Source organism: Chiloscyllium plagiosum, unplaced genomic scaffold (genome assembly GCF_037043375.1).
Source record: "Chiloscyllium plagiosum isolate Xiang-an unplaced genomic scaffold, Cpla_swu_hap1 HiC_scaffold_3, whole genome shotgun sequence".
In the NCBI taxonomy this organism is placed as follows: domain Eukaryota; kingdom Metazoa; phylum Chordata; class Chondrichthyes; order Orectolobiformes; family Hemiscylliidae; genus Chiloscyllium; species Chiloscyllium plagiosum.
The window spans coordinates 40,215,316-40,230,975 of NW_028270141.1; the positions used below are offsets into that span (position 1 = coordinate 40,215,316).

The 15,660-nt window shown below is 42.9% G+C and overlaps 2 protein-coding genes across 5 annotated transcripts in view; one reads left to right on the top strand and one right to left on the bottom strand.

Moving 5' to 3' along the window:
- Window positions 1-6,463: 6,463 nt before the first annotated feature.
- LOC122542469 (microtubule-associated protein 10) lies at window positions 6,464-9,521 on the bottom strand. Its single transcript, XM_043680206.2, has one exon. The coding sequence runs from the start codon at window positions 9,378-9,380 to the stop codon at window positions 6,567-6,569; it is 2,814 nt and encodes a 937-aa protein (XP_043536141.2). The 5' UTR covers window positions 9,381-9,521; the 3' UTR covers window positions 6,464-6,566.
- Window positions 9,522-9,602: 81 nt separating this feature from the next.
- Window positions 9,603-15,660, top strand: part of sipa1l2a (signal-induced proliferation-associated 1like 2, genome duplicate a) — a 598,903-nt gene continuing 592,845 nt past the window's right edge. For 2 of the 4 annotated variants that reach the window (XM_043680159.2, XM_043680179.2), the window contains exon 1: window positions 9,857-9,995. The gene's annotated coding sequence lies outside the window, so the exon portion shown is untranslated. Of the gene's footprint in view, window positions 9,743-9,856; window positions 9,996-10,158; window positions 10,337-15,660 lie in introns of those variants that run through there. The other 2 variants (XM_087978567.1, XM_087978565.1) reach the window with 2 other exon arrangements.

Genomic DNA, 15,660 nt, shown 5'->3' on the forward strand with positions numbered 1-15,660 from the left:
CTGCAGGCGCTCAAACTGACACAATGTATCAAAAAGGTAAAAACAATGACTGCAGATGCTGGAAACCAGATTCTGGATCAGTGGTGCTGGAAAAGCACAGCAATTCAGGCAGCATCCGACAAGCAGCAAAATCAACGTTTCGGGCAAAAGCCCTTCATCAGGAATAAAGGCAGAGAGCCTGAAGCATGGAGAGATAAGCTAGAGGAGGGTGGGGGTGGGGAGAAAGTAGCATAGAGTACAATACGTGAGTGGGGGAGGAGATGAAGGTGATTGGTCAGGGAGAAGAGGGTGGAGTGGATAGGTGGAAAAGGAGCTAGGCAGGTCGGACAAGTCCGGACAGGTCAAGGGGACAGTGTGGAGCTGGAAGTTTGAAACTAGGATGAGGTGGGGGAAGGGGAAATGAGGAAGCTGTTGAAGTCCATATTGATGCCCTGGGGTTGAAGTGTTCCGAGGCGGAAGATGAGGCGTTCTTCCTCCAGGCGTCTGGTGGTGAGGGAACGGCGGTGAAGGAGGCCCAGGACCTCCATGTCCTCGGCAGAGTGGGAGGGGGAGTTGAAATGTTGGGCCACGGGGCGGTTTGGTTGATTGGTGCGGGTGTCTTGGAGATGTTCCCTAAAGCACTCTGCTAGGAGGCACCCAGTCTCCCCAATGTAGAGGAGACCGCATCGGGAGCAATGGATACAATAAATGATATTAGTGGATGTGCAGGTAAAACTTTGATGGATGTGGAAGGCTCCTTTAGGGCCTTGGATAGAGGTGAGGGAGGAGGTGTGGACACAGGTTTTACAGTTCCTGAGGTGGCAGGGGAAAGTGCCAGGATGGGAGGGTGGGTCGTAGGGGGGCATGGACCTGACCAGGTAGTCACGGAGGGAACGGTCTTTGCGGAAGGCGGAAAGGGGTGGGGAGGGAAATATATCCCTGGTGGTGGGGTCTTTTTGGAGGTGGCGGAATTGTCGGCGGATGATTTGGTTTATGCGGAGGTTTGTAGGGTGGAAGGTGAGCACCAGGGACATTCTGTCCTTGTTACGGTTGGAGGGGTGGGGTCTGAGGGCGGAGGTGCGGGATGTGGACGAGATGCGTTGGAGGGCATCTTTAACCACATGGGAAGGGAAATTGCGGTCTCTAAAGAAGGAGGCCATCTGGTGTGTTCTATGGTGGAACTGGTCCTCCTGGGAGCAGATACGGCGGAGGCGGAGGAATTGGGAATACGGGATGGCATTTTTGCAAGAGATAGGGTGGGAAGAGGTGTAATCCAGGTAGCTGTGGGAGTCGGTGGGTTTGTAAAAAATGTCAGTGTCAAGTCGGTCGTCACTAATGGAGATGGAGAGGTCCAGGAAGGGGAGGGAGGTGTCAGAGATGGTCCAGGTAAATTTAAGGTCAGAGTGGAATGTGTTGGTGAAGTTGATGAATTGCTCAACTTCCTCGCGGGAGCACGAGGTGGCGCCAATGCAGTCATCAATGTAGCGGAGGAAGAGGTGGGGAGTGGTGCCGGTGTAATTACGGAAGATCAACTGTTCTACGTAGCCAACGAAGAGACAGGCATAGATGTATCAAAAAGCCATTCAGTTAGCAGTAAAATTCAAATTTGATGGTGTTGACAACCTGAATCCAATCATATTATAAGAATTTAACGTGTCATGGTGGGTATATAACAGAGGGGCAACTGGACAGAGAGGAAAGAGCGAACAGTCATTTGACGAGAGAGAAAACCTGCCATCTAAGAAAGAAATACTGGGCTCTCACAAAAAATTCTCCACGCTTTCTAAAAAGCACTATTTATCTATAAAAGGTTTTGGCATGTTTAGCGAATATTCTTGACACCAGAAAACAACAGAGAAGGGATTTTGGTCAGAAAAAGATGATGGAAGAAGATACAGAAAGTTCAGGACGATACATTCTATGTGAACTTTGAGAAACTTAGTTTTAATTTGCTGTTTTCTTATTATCTGGATTTCTATAAGTGGGGGACCTGTGTTATTGAAACAGCACACCAATAGAATCTTGTTTTATTCAGGAATAGGTAGTTAGAGAAGGACTGTTCAGTTTGATGGTTGTTCTGTTAATTTGTTCATTGTTGGAGTTAGATAAATAAATGGTTACTTGTTAATTATAGATTGGATGAAAGGATTCAATTTCATTTAACCACTCCCTTATGACAGATTGTGGGGGTGAAAGGTAGGTTATATCTCTTGTCACACTTCTTCATCAGATTATGAGGCAGGGTGCTCTTCTCTGGATGTTTCAATTTTAATTATCAGAGGGCCGTCAACCTCTGCTTCGTAACAGTACAGAGAAACACCAGTCAGTACTGACCATAATCCGTTACATTTTTCCACAAAATGTAAGACCCAGAATGCCAGATTATTCCATTGGAGCTTGTTTCTTCAACTGTACAACTTGAAAAAAATCACCCATGTTATTCCATTTCAGACTAAGAAAGGAAGAAGATGCAGTTGGTCACTCGATAACGGAATTTGGAGTAGGGACCAAAAATAAAATGGCTTCTGTTTCCCACTTTTTTAATTAGAGGAATCTTCTGCTCATTCAGTTCATAATGTCAGATAATCAGATAGAACTGGGCATTGTCAGGATACATCTGCAAATTAAAATCATCCTTTTAGATAATGTCATCAACGTCAGATGGGAAACTTTAGAGAGCCAAGGATAGGTCGATAATAGGAGAAATCCATGGTAATGTGTAAGAATGCAAAGTAAAGCCATAACAAGTGATTCCCTGGCTACATTTAGTTGTGATTTGGGGGTGCCAGTGTTGGACTGGGGTGGACAAAGTTAAAAATCATACAACACCAGGTTATAGTCCAACAGATTTATATGGAAGCATTAGCTTTTGAAGTGCTGCACCTTCAAGGAACAACACATCGAAAGCTAATGCTTCCAATTACTGGATGACAGTGGAAGACATTGAGAATAGCATTGTTAACTGCATCAAACACAGCACACAGTTATAAAGGAATGAAGAGGAAAAGTTTACCTTCGTCTTTCGCAGGAGGGAAATCTCACAGGCAAAATGAGTTCGGAGCATGAGAGCAGATAGCATAGAAGCAAAAGCTATTGGATGTTTGGTCAGCTGAATTAGTAAAAGTGAGGTGCAGCAGAGGCAACTGAATGGATTCTCTCAATCATAGTGGTAAAGAAGTCAACTAACTCTTATATTTATGGTAGGAGGCAAGGGTGGAGCAGACATGGAAGAAGGTTTAACAACATGAGGCCTCTTCTAGGATACTGTGAACAATTCTGGTCGCACAGTTACAGGAAGGACATTATTTAGCTGGAGAGGGTTCAGAAGAGATTTATAGGACATTGTCAGGTATGGAAAGTTTGAGTTATAAAGAAAGGCTGGATAGGCCAGGAGGTTGAGAGGCAGCCTTGTAGAAGTTTATAAAATAATGAAGGGTATAGATAGAGTTAATGATAGTTGTCTTTTCCCTAGGGTGGGAGATTTGAAGACTAGAGGGCACATTTTTAAAGTAAGAAGACAGAAATTTAAAAGATCATGGGGAGCAAACTTTTTCCACACAGAGGGTGGTTCATGTGTGGAATGAACTTCCTCAGGAAGTAGTAGATGTGGGTACAATTACAATGTTTAAGAGACATTTGAGTAAGTACATGAACAGGTTTGAAGGAATATGGACCAGGAACAGGCAGGTGATTCTCGTCTAGTTTGGAATTATATTTGGCATTGTCTGGTTGGACTGAAGAGTCTGTTTTGGTGTTGTTTGACTATGACTATATAACTATGACTCTATAACATGGTTTGTATTGGTGAAAGGAAACCAGGAGTTATCTTTGCATTCTAGGGTTCCTCATGGGAGAATCTAGGAACAGGCAACTTTGTTTCACAATAAAGGGGAACCAATATAAGACTGAGATGAACTCTCTTTTCTCAGAGTTGACAGCCTTTGGAACTCCCTGCCATAGACTGGTGGCGGTGATGTTGGATGAGGCATAATCCTATTGATTAGCAGTGCAAGCTCAAAGGGTCAAATGGCCTATTCCAATTCCTATTTCTAATGGCCTATAATGCTGGAATATTGAGTAGGTCTACTAGACAAGAGCAGAATTTGATTGTGTTTTAGGTGCCCATCCAGATCGGACGGTAGACAGGTAAACCATTTGCCTGTCATATCCTATAAGTCCACCACGCTTGTGGATTTAAGAGAGATGATAATGAGAGGGGTATGTCATACAAATCTGTATCTGCAGAAATGTGATGAATAGATGGCCAAAGATTAGATAGTTGCAAGTTTGGAAGTGCAGCTAGTGTGTACTTATGCTTCAAGACACAGCTACTAATGGTGTGATGAAGTGAGAGATCGGAAGTGGGTGATGTTGGAAAAAAAATCTGAAGTCAGAGAAGAAAATTTAAAACTTAGGTCTGGAGGACTAGAAACTAACATATATCAGTGAGAACCAGTATGATGCACAAGTAGGGATACTGTTGAACAGGGTAGTTTGTATGAGTTGCAGTTTTTTTTAAGAGGTCAGTTGGAGAACTCAAGACTAATAAAACACTAGAACAGTAAAGTCTGAAGGCATGCAAAAGGATGAAAATGCCATAAAAACTGAGTCAGGAATAGAGACGGGTAGAAGTAGACTAATCTACGAGAAGGAAGTTTAATTCTGAATTTGATCTTAAAGAGTCATAGAGATGTACGGCATGGAAACAGACCCTTCGGTCCAACCCGTCCATACCGACTAGATATCCAATCCAATCTAGTCCCACCTGCCAGCACCCGGCCCATATCCCTACAAACCCTTCCTACTCATATACCCATCCAAATGCCTCTTAAATGTTGCAATTGTACCAGCCTCCACCACATTCTCTGGAAGCTCATTCCATACACGTACCACCCTCTGCATGAAAACGTTGCCCCTTAGGTCTCTTTTATATATTTCCCCTCTCACCCTCACCCTAAAACTATGCCCTCTAGTTCTGGACTCCCCGACCCCAGGGAAAAGACTTTGCCTATTTTTCCTATCCATGCCCCTCATAATTTTGTAAACCTCTATAAGGTCACCCCTCAGCCTCCGATGCTCCAGGGAAAACAGCCCCAGCCTGTTCAGCCTCTCCCTGTAGCTCAGATCCTCCAACCCTGGCAACATCCTTGTAAATCTTTTCTGAACCCTTTCAAGTTTCACAACATCTTTACGATAGGAAGGAGACCAGAATTGCATGCAATATTCCAACAGTGGCCTAACCAATGTCCTGTACAGCCACAACATGACCTCCCAACTCCTGTACTCAATACTCTGACCAATAAAGGAAAGCATACCAAACGCCTTCTTCACTATCCTATCTACCTACGACTCCACTTTCAAGGAGCTATGAACCTGCACTCCAAGGTCTCTTTGTTCAGCAACACTCCTAGGACCTTACCATTAAGTGTATAAGTCCTGCTAAGATTTGCTTTCCCAAAAATGCAGCACCTCGCAGTTAACTGAATTAAACTCCATCTGCCACTTCTCAGCCCATTGGCCCATCTGGTCAAGATCCTGTTGTAATCTGAGGTAACCCTCTTCGCTGTCCACTATACCTCCAATTTTGGTGCCATCTGCAAACTTACTAACTGTACCTCTTATGCTTGTTGTAGAATTTGATCTTGTCGTCAAATTTGACAAATGGAGAAAGTGAGGACTGCAGATGCTGGAGATCAGAGTCAAGAGTGTGGTGCTGGAAAAGCCCAGCAGGTCAGGCAGCATCTGAGGAGCAGGAGAATCGATGTTTCAGGCATAAGCCCTTCATTAGGAATTCATCACAAGTCTCACAAGAACGTCATCACAAATCTGACACAGTTTGTTTCAAGCAAATGATTGGCTAGTATCTTTGTGAAGCTTTAGGAATCTATAGCTGTTACAAGGACAGTGGTTTCCTTCTTCCCAATATTTAGCAGGAGAAAATGTACAATGTATGCTTTGCTAAATAAGCAGTCTTCCCAAAATAGCCAGTGGAGGGATCATGTGAGGTGTTGGAGACTTCACGTTGGGTGTTGTCAAGAAAAATACTACTAGAAATCTGAAATAAAAATAGACAATGCTGAATATAATCAGGAGGTCAGGCAGCTGTCTCAAAAAATACAGGGCCAACTTTTCTCCAGCTGTCTAACCTGAATATTTCTAGCATTTTCTATTTTTATTACATGTATAGCTGGACCTAACATATGATGCTTTTGAAAGGCAGCATAGCGAGGAAGAATTGTGGGTTAAAGATATCTCTCTAGTGCTGTAAAGAGAAGCCACTGGTACAGACTTGTAGAGCTCAAGCTACAGTTAAATGGTAGAAAATGAAGGTGGAATGTAAGTGAATTGGAGAATGAAGGAAGGAGATTGAAGGAGGGTGTTCTTTACTGTTCCAAAGGACAAGAAGAAGAACACTTTCAGGAAGAGGCCTAAAACTGCACATCTCTTTTGCGCATATAGGTAGTCACATTGATTATAAGTAGCATAGTGGGCAGATAAAGTTTACTTATGGGTCAAAAGAAATGTACGTAACTAATATGCAGTCTAAGGATGCCCAGTACAATTACAAAGTAACTTCAATGATGACATCATAAAGTATATCCAGGAAGTTTGTTGGTTATTAGTTCAGAAATGTGCATGCACTCATTGGCCATTCCTGTCGCATCCAATTCACTGCCATCTTTTTGAACATCTGTTGTGTTAATTTCAAGTTCACCACTAACAAGGTCAGACACACTGGATGGTATGTAGGAACTCATTTGGGATGGCCCCAAAGATTGGCTGTCCTCTAAAGCCTTGCATCCAGTCATTGAACTTGAAAGCCTGGGGAGCTCTATGCTAACTGGATTGATGTCTCTGTGAAATAGAGTTGACTCAAGTTGTTTCTTATTTTCTTCTTTGCTTGTTAGGTTCAATGTGTTTCTAAATTGATTTACCTCTGAGCTGGTAGCATCATTAGATAGATTTGAGGCAGCCACTTTCTGATGATGACTTTTCACATTGGATATTCCTTTTAAAGATCGAATTGGAGATTGCTGGGATGGTATAGGTAATAGAACTGAATCGTCTTCCCTCTCACTTTGAGCTGCTCCATTATTGAAATGTTTCGAAAGGTTAGATTCTAACTCATTGTTAGAATTCGTATGTTTCACCATAGTGGAGGCTGCCTCTATACTACTATCCAAATTATCTGTACATTTGCTTGTAGGCTCAGGACTGGTAAAATCTTCTGAGAATCCTGTTGCTTCAGGACTTGTGAAGTCCTCAGAATACTTTGGGTCAGCGCAGTCATTATAGCTATTAGAGGAAATCTGTGCATCGCTGTCTTCTGCTTTTGTTGAATAAATTATGGAGACAGGATTAATTTCTGAAGTCTGCAGCACATTCTCTGCCCTGTTAACTCTGTCACTGACATGGTGGTCAGAATCCAGATTGAAAGTTTTGGGTACATTGATCTTTACATCTTCTCTAACAAGTATCCTGTCATTTGTTGCATTTTGCAACATCTGAAAGTTTGACACTTTTGAAGTTGGTCCCAGAGTTTGAACACACATCTGTTCTTTATTAGTGACATTTTCCAGTTTGGATGTTTCTCCAAAATTACCTGTGTTTTTATTTTTTCTACTTCCGAGAACTTTTGGAGAATGGAGAGAGTCTAGTTCAATACTATTTTCAATTAATGTTTCAATGTTTTCTTCAAAATAGCCACTTTGGAAAGAAAACGTTCCAGGAAGGTACTGATTTTCTTGAAGAAATGTTGATGGACCACTTTTGCTTTTACAATATGTTGCTGCAGTCTTTCTCTCTTTCAGTTGTTTATTTCTTGACAGCTCCCTTTGCTCATGCAATATCAGCATTTCTGGGTTTGTCTTCTGGAGTCTTAACCGCAATGTGTGTGTTAATCCATACGCCAGCTTTCTTTTTGGATGCTTAGATTTGTTCTTTGTATTAGTTTGCTTTGTTGTATTTTCTTTATCAAAGTGCTTTAGAGATATCATGTGTTTTTGAAACTTTTCTTTTTGAATCTTTAAATTTGAACTGGTAGGCTTTGGATGCTCCGGTTCTGTTGTACGAATTGGTTTATGAACTTTGGGTGAATCATTCTCTAATCCACTGTAAAGCCATGTAAGTTTAGGGTGAACGGGAAGAGGAATCCCCTGGGGAACCTGATTATGTAGCAAAGAAAGTTCTATTAGAAGCGCATTTAATAAAGGTAACTGACTGATGTTATTACATGGATCAAACTGTGGGCTTGTATCGTATACTTGTGGCTTTAACCTAGATGTAGTTTCCGACTGACTTACAGGCAGATGAGAATAATTTACATTCTGTTTAATATCGAACGATCCACCAGCATCATCCGTATCTTGTTCCTCCAATGGAGCTGACATTGTATCGGGTTCGACTACTCTGCGTACTTCAGCTATTTTTTCTTTGGATTCATTTGTTGACCGTGTGTAATACATAGGGGGTGGACAAAAGACATTGTCTACATCTAAATCCACACTTCGTTCAGTTTCTAATCTTCGCAGTCCCAGTTGGTGTTCCATGGGTTCCCCCTCAGTCGGTTTGCGCGGTTTACGCTTTTCCTCCTTTGGCATCGAGATGACAACAGGTACCTCACTATCGAGTATTTGCACTTTTTGGTCGAGAATCCGATTATCCACCAGCCGGTCGGGGCTTTTTGCAGAAATAAATAATGTTTTACCGCTATGTTGAGACATAAACTCCTCGCACTTTTTATTAACATCGGACAAAACTGGCGCTTCCACGGTTTTGAGTGGAAGTTCTTTGACATCTAACATTCCGCCAGTCACGTTCTCTTGATCATGCGGCAGTAAAGCCGCCCCCAAACTCAAGAGTCTGTATCCCACCGAAATGTAGCCGACTTTTCTGCCCATGAGATTGTACAAAGCGTGGAGACCCTTACTACCATGCATGGACGGCATCCCGATCTCCTCAACTTCTCTTCTGATTTTATCCACCGCATCTGCTAGAGAAATTAGGCAACTGCCAAGGAACTTGGGTACCCGAGGGAAGACGTCCAGCAGCATGACGTACAAAGGTGTGTTGCTCAAATGGCTGTGCAGGGACGCTAGGCTGATCTTGAATAGGCACGATTTCCCTTTGCTGAACGGGACGTCAGAACCATAGGGTGCTCGTTCAGGGATCGCTTTCTCCTTGTCGGACACCCAGCTCCGCCGTATACATTCCGCTCGCTCCGGTTCAATTTGATGGACAAGTAAGGTTGGAAAGTCTAACAGCCTGAAAGCCACCGCAAACAAAGGTCCAGGTCCGGGAGTCCAAGGCCCAGGCTCAAGTCGCACATTATCCACCAACAGCTCCAAGGAAAACAACGTTTCCATGGTGGGCGCTTTGGCTGCACTCTCACTGATGGTCATAATGACGGGAGGCTTGATTTACCCCTCTCTCCGTGCGATAACGTTTCTGGGTAACGAAAACTCGAGCAAACTTCGTCCGGAGAAGCTTCAAAGCCGAAACCTTAGCAACAGCGCCCGAAAAGTATCGCGAAACCTGGCTGGAATCGCGCGTTGCCCTCCGGGAGTTGTAGTTTGTTTCCCGATCAATTAGTTCCCAATTTCTCTAGGGGAAGGGCCGCAAAATAACTACACATCCCAGCATGCCTTCAAGCCACAGATTTCGCTGCGCAATTAATAGAAGGGGCGGAGGAGGCGGTGCGGTGACCAATGGAAAGCGCGGTTGCAATGCCCTCGCGGGGCGTGGAGGGCGGATGACCAATGGGGTGAGTGTATGGCCGGTGGGTGAGGGGAGGGACATCTGGCGTCAGGTTGGGTAGAGGTGCGGGAGAATGTGAAAACTTTCCCAGCCTACTGGCTGTGGGAGGTGGTGCTGCTGCTGCTCTTGCAGTGGCAATCGGAGGCTGGGATCTGTGGATTGGGATCAGGATCGGTTAGTGGTTCTATGCTGTTGCATAGCTTCGGGACTAGATGAAACGATCCAGTTTGTATGTCCGGCTCCGAGCGCCGCGACTTCAGGTAGGACGAAGCTGAAAGGGAGATTGCGAAGCGGCGGCGTGTTGACAAGTCAGTGTTCTTTTTAAAGAGGGGAGCCCGGTGATGAGAGTTCACCTTTAACTGGGCTCGCTCGGTCTGTTGAGGTGTGGCAGGGCTTACTGCTGTTGGTGGGCAGATGGGTTGCTACTTGGTCCCTTCCCCCGCTTAGAAGTAGTATTTTTTTATTTATTCACGACAATTTCCTCCCACCCGTCCTGGCGTCTCCATAAATATTCACTTCCCGCAGCTCCAATCCATTCAGGATTACCCCCATGGCAGAGAGCGCTCAGCAAGGTCTCTCCACCGACCACCAATTTCCGAAGGCAGGACAACAGACCCTCCTCTGGTTGGTTGTATTATTGATGTTTTCTGGATCACGAAACCGGTCAGGAATAACGGGATATTTTCCACAAAAGATCTGTTTTTGAGGGCTGGTGTGGATATCGATTCGGCGAGGAAAACCAGGTGGTCCAGCTTATTTATTTACCCATATATTATCTTCTGTTGAAACAAAAGAATTTGTTTTCCAAGTCCCTATCATCTTCCCTTTCCGCGTAGTTGCCCCTCACTCACGAACCCGTAAAATCCACCGGACCCTGGTAACTAATAAAATATTTCGTTGATTCGGACTCTGAATGCAGACTTATCGTTGAGAAGTGTGAGCCCTACTGGGATTCCAATTGCGCATTACCTTGTTTTTCTGGAAGTTGAGGGCATTGGTTGATACATTTTTTTTCTGAGAAATTGGTTTGATTGTATATTTTCCTGCCTCCTAGATTTGTCCGCTAGATGGCTTAGAATTACTACACAGTAGAATTTCTGAGTTGAGTTTGCAACAGAATTCTTACCACATGGATATTTTCTTTAGTGGTCAGTACTGTTGACTATTTTGCACCTTTTAGTGCACTGTCCATAAGTCTACGCCTAGAACTTGGTACAACACCGCTACAATTAATATTTGAAGCTGATTATGGGGTGCAAGCTAATCATTAGCATTATTTCACAATGGTTTATTACAAATTGTGAAATCGTCGCACGGAGAAACGAACATTGCGGCAGATTTCGTTTTGTTGATCAATGCTCCCTTCAACCATAGCGGATTATGTGTACATATTAATATCATACATCTTTCAAGGACGTGTTTTTGATTCATGTCCACTAAGTAACATTGCGTTATCTACAACTGAAAATCCCGCCAACTTGTAATGATTCCACTGCCGCTGCCTAGGAACAATGTAATTGATCACCTTCAACACTTATTTAACACTAGTTAAAAGGTATCTTTAAGTATTTTCATTACAGTCCATATATATTCATGGTAAATGAACAACAAATGACCGATAATAATTACAATTTCTACAAAATTTGCTCCGTTTATTTGCTTTAGCCCTCGTGGCAGCGTTTGTCGTGATAACCTTGCAGAGCTTTATTTTTGTCTTCACATAAGGGTATGGATTAGGAATTTAGGAAAACGTGGTAGTAAATTAGACGTAGTATTTGCAGCACTTATATATTAAAGCAATACTTCATTTATTATAATTACTTAATACATTTTGATTGTGACAAGGTTTGAAAGGCGAATCCAATGCTTTGGGCAAAACCATTGTATATAGTTCTGAATAGTTTTCACCTCTGACAGTACTGTTTATATAAAAATGACACTGTTTGACATTGTTTTTTAGTCAGTCTGGGCAGAAGTCAGCATGGTTTTGTGAAGGGCAAGTCGTGCCTCACAAACCTTATTGAATTCTTTGAAAAGGTGACGAAGGAGGTTGATGAGGGGAAAGCGGTAGATGTGGTATATATGGATTTTAGTAAGGCGTTTGATAAGGTTCCCCATGGTAGGCTACTGCAGAAAATACGGAGATATGGCATTGAGGGTGAGTTGGAGGTTTGGATTAGGAATTGGCTGGATGGAAGAAGACAGAGGGTAGTAGTTGATGGCAAAGTTTCTTCATGGAGTGCCGTCACTAGCGGTGTTCCGCAAGGATCTGTTTTGGGACCATTGCTGTTTGTCATTTTTATCAATGACCTGGAAGAGGGGTTAGAAGGTTGGGTGAGCAAGTTTGCGGATGATACGAAAGTCGGAGGAGTTGTTGACAGTGAGGAAGCATGTGGCAGGTTACAGCAGGATATAGAGAAGCTGCAGAGCTGGGCAGAAAGGTGGCAGATGGAATTCAATGTAGCTAAGTGCGAGGTGATTCACTTTGGGAAGAATAACAAAAAGATGGGGTACTGGGCTAATGGTCGGATACTTGGTAGTGTGGATGAGCAGAGGGATCTTGGTGTCCATGTACACAGATCTCTGAAAGTTGCCACCCAGGTAAATAGTGCGGTGAGGAAGGCATATGGCGTACTGGCTTTTATTGGTAGAGGAATTGAGTTCCGGAGTCCTGAGGTCATGATGCAGTTGTATAAGACTCTGGTACGGCCGCATCTGGAATATTGTGTGCAGTTTTGGTCGCCATACTATAGGAAGGATGTGGAGGCATTGGAACGGGTGCAGAGGAGGTTTACCAGGATGTTGCCTGGTATGGAAGGAAAATCGTATGAGGAAAGACTGAGGCACTTGGGGCTGTTTTCACTAGAGAAAAGAAGGTTTAGGGGTGACTTGATTGAGGTGTACAAGATGATTAGGGGGTTAGATAGGGTCGACAGTATGAACCTTTTCCCGCGTATTGAGTCGGGTATTACAAGGGGGCATAGCTTTAAATTAAGGGGGGGTAGATATAGGACTGATGTTAGGGGTAGGTTCTTCACTCAGCGAGTCGTTAGTTCATGGAATGCCCTGCCAGTAACAGTGGTGGACTCTCCCTCTTTATGGGCATTTAAGAGGGCATTGGATAGGTATATGGAGGATAGTGGGTTAGTGTAGTTTAGGTGGGCTTGGATCGGCGCAACATCGAGGGCCCAAGGGCCTGTACTGCGCTGTATTCTTCTATGTTCTATGTTCTATAGAAGCTAATGGCTTTATAACTCAATATTAAAAGATGAATAGTATTATGCTTATTTTTAAGTAAGCCAATTAAATGATTATTGGTCTGACGAGATGTCAGAGTGACTCTGTTGTTTTTGCCCACAACTGAAGCGTTTTGCATAAACTATCCACTTTTTAATATTTTGTGTATGCTGTTCCTTGTAATGGTACACTGCCAATCCCAGTGAGATCCATGTGGAATTACTGAAATACAGATAAGAATTATCTTGGAAAGTCTGGCTGTAACAAATCTACAAAGGAACTGGAACATTGATAGAAAAATGTTTTCCAGAAGACAGTTTCTATTTACTGTTAAACTTCCAACAATCATTTTGGTTTTTTAAATGTTGTCTTCAGTAAAGAAGCTTCTATTGTACACTGATTTCTAAAATTTCAATGCAACAGCTGTTGAAAACATTGGTCAGTGGAGTTAGAGAAGAGGCTATCCTGCATGTTCTACAGCCTTAAGTAAGCTCAGTCTTCAGACTTAAAAGTTGTCAGGGCAACGGTTGATTATTTGCAGTTTTCAATGAATAGAGGGAATTGAATATCTTGCTTTGAAATTGTATTGATAATGATGGCAGCTGTGCGATGGGCTATGTAAGTACGTGCTGTCCTGCAACACATTCTTTTAATTTGGCAGTGTTGAAAAGTGTTGTTCTTAATATTATGATCATTAGCACACATTACTGAAAACAGCTAAAATTGTGAGTGTTCAACTAAATCTCTACCATGATGTAGCATAAAGGTTGCTTCTGGACTGGATTTTGTCAGCTTGCTAAATCTTCTCCTGAATAATGAGACTTTGAAACTGAGAAAGCAAACTGTGATTCATTAGATTAATAGTGGTAACATGGTACAGTACTGTTTTTGGAGAGATAATCATGGAATGATTGCAGTGTAAATAGAGACCATTCAGCCCACTGTCTCTGTGCTAACTCTTTGTCATAGTAGCTTGCCTCTTTACCCTTTCCTTGTAGTGCTGCTGAATCTTGTTGCTTCAGGTACTGTCTCCCCAAAGCCTGCTCACATTGTACAAGGCACAAGTCAGGAAAGTGACTCAAGAAGGTTTGACCCAATCTAGGACAAAGTAATCCACTTGGCTGGCACTACATCCCGAAACATTGCTTAAATTGACAATGTACTCAGGCAGCAGTGTATGTCTACAAAATGCACTCTCACAACCCACTAATGCTGCTTTGACCAAAACTTTGACTGCCACCATCTAGAAAGATAAAAGTAGAATAAAACAAAAGTGCAGAGGCTGGACAGTTGAAACAAAAATAAAAATCACTGGCAAAACTCAGGTCTGCCAATACCTGTGGGAAGAAAGCCGAGTTAGCGTTTTAACTCTGGCGACTCTTCAGAACAGAGACAGAAAATCACAGAAGGCAACAATTGCGTGGGTACATAAGCTGCAAGTTGCTCTGCAATCCCCACACCAATCTGACTGGGAATTGTATGGTTTCTTCGTTAACACTGCGTCAAATCCTGGATCTCCCTTTCTTACAGCACTGTGGGCAGACTTGGACCCTAGTGACTGCAGTGCATCAAAAATGCAACACACCACCAACCTTGCAAATATGCAGTAAATGTTGGTGTTGCCTGCAACAACACATGCCTTGAAGTAAAAAGTAAAAATCCACTTCTCCTCCGAAGACTACTTCAATATGCTGCCATCATACTCATTCAGCAGTTCAGATTCTAACTATGTGCAGTGTTGTTTTGTTTAAAAAACATTCACCGTTGTTGGTACTTTTGTTATTTATTTTAAATCAGCATCCTTTCGATTTTGACTCTTTTGCTAGCAAGCAGGGCATCTCCCTATCTACTGTGTCCCTGACATGTAACATTCTAAATCATCTCTTAATTTTCTCTACTCCAAGAAAAGCTTCTGAACAATTTCTTTAATCTATCCTTGTCATAGAATGTTTCTCGACCCTGAATCCCCATTCTCGTGAATCTTTCCTGAATCTACTGTAATGTCTTCAGATTGCAAGGTTTGTGAAGCTCAGGTTGAGGTTTAGGGTGTAGGTTTGCTCGCTGAGCTGTAGGTTTGATATCTAGACGTTTCATTACCTGGCTAGGTAACATCAGTGGCGACCTTCAAGTGAAGCGAAGCTGTTGTCTCCTGCTTTCTATTTATATCTTTCTCCTGGATGGGGTTCCTGGGGTTTGTGGTGATGTCATTTCCTGTTTGTTTTCTGAGGGGTTGATAGATGGCATCTAGATCTATATGGTTGTTTATGGCGTTGTGGTTGGAGTGCCAGGCCTCTAGGAATTCTCTGGCATGTCTTTGCTTAGCCTGTCCCAGGATAGATGTGTTGTCCCAGTCGAAATGGTGGTTTTTTTTCAGATTGCTACTGAGATGGTGGCCAGTAATGGACACAGTGGTCAAATGAAGGCAGAATCCATGTTTTCTCCAAATTCATCAGAACGTCTTTGGTTTTATACACTCTTTACAAAGCCCAGGATCCCTGATGCTTTGTGAACCACTTTTCAATCTGTCTTTCTACCTTCATTAATTATACAGAAGGGAACCTGTGCAAGCTCTGTGTCATAGAAACATAGAAGATAGGAAGAGGCCATTCAGCCCTTTGTGCCATTTGTTTATGATCATGGCTGATCATCCAACTCAATAGCCTAATCCTGCTTTCGCCCCATAACCTT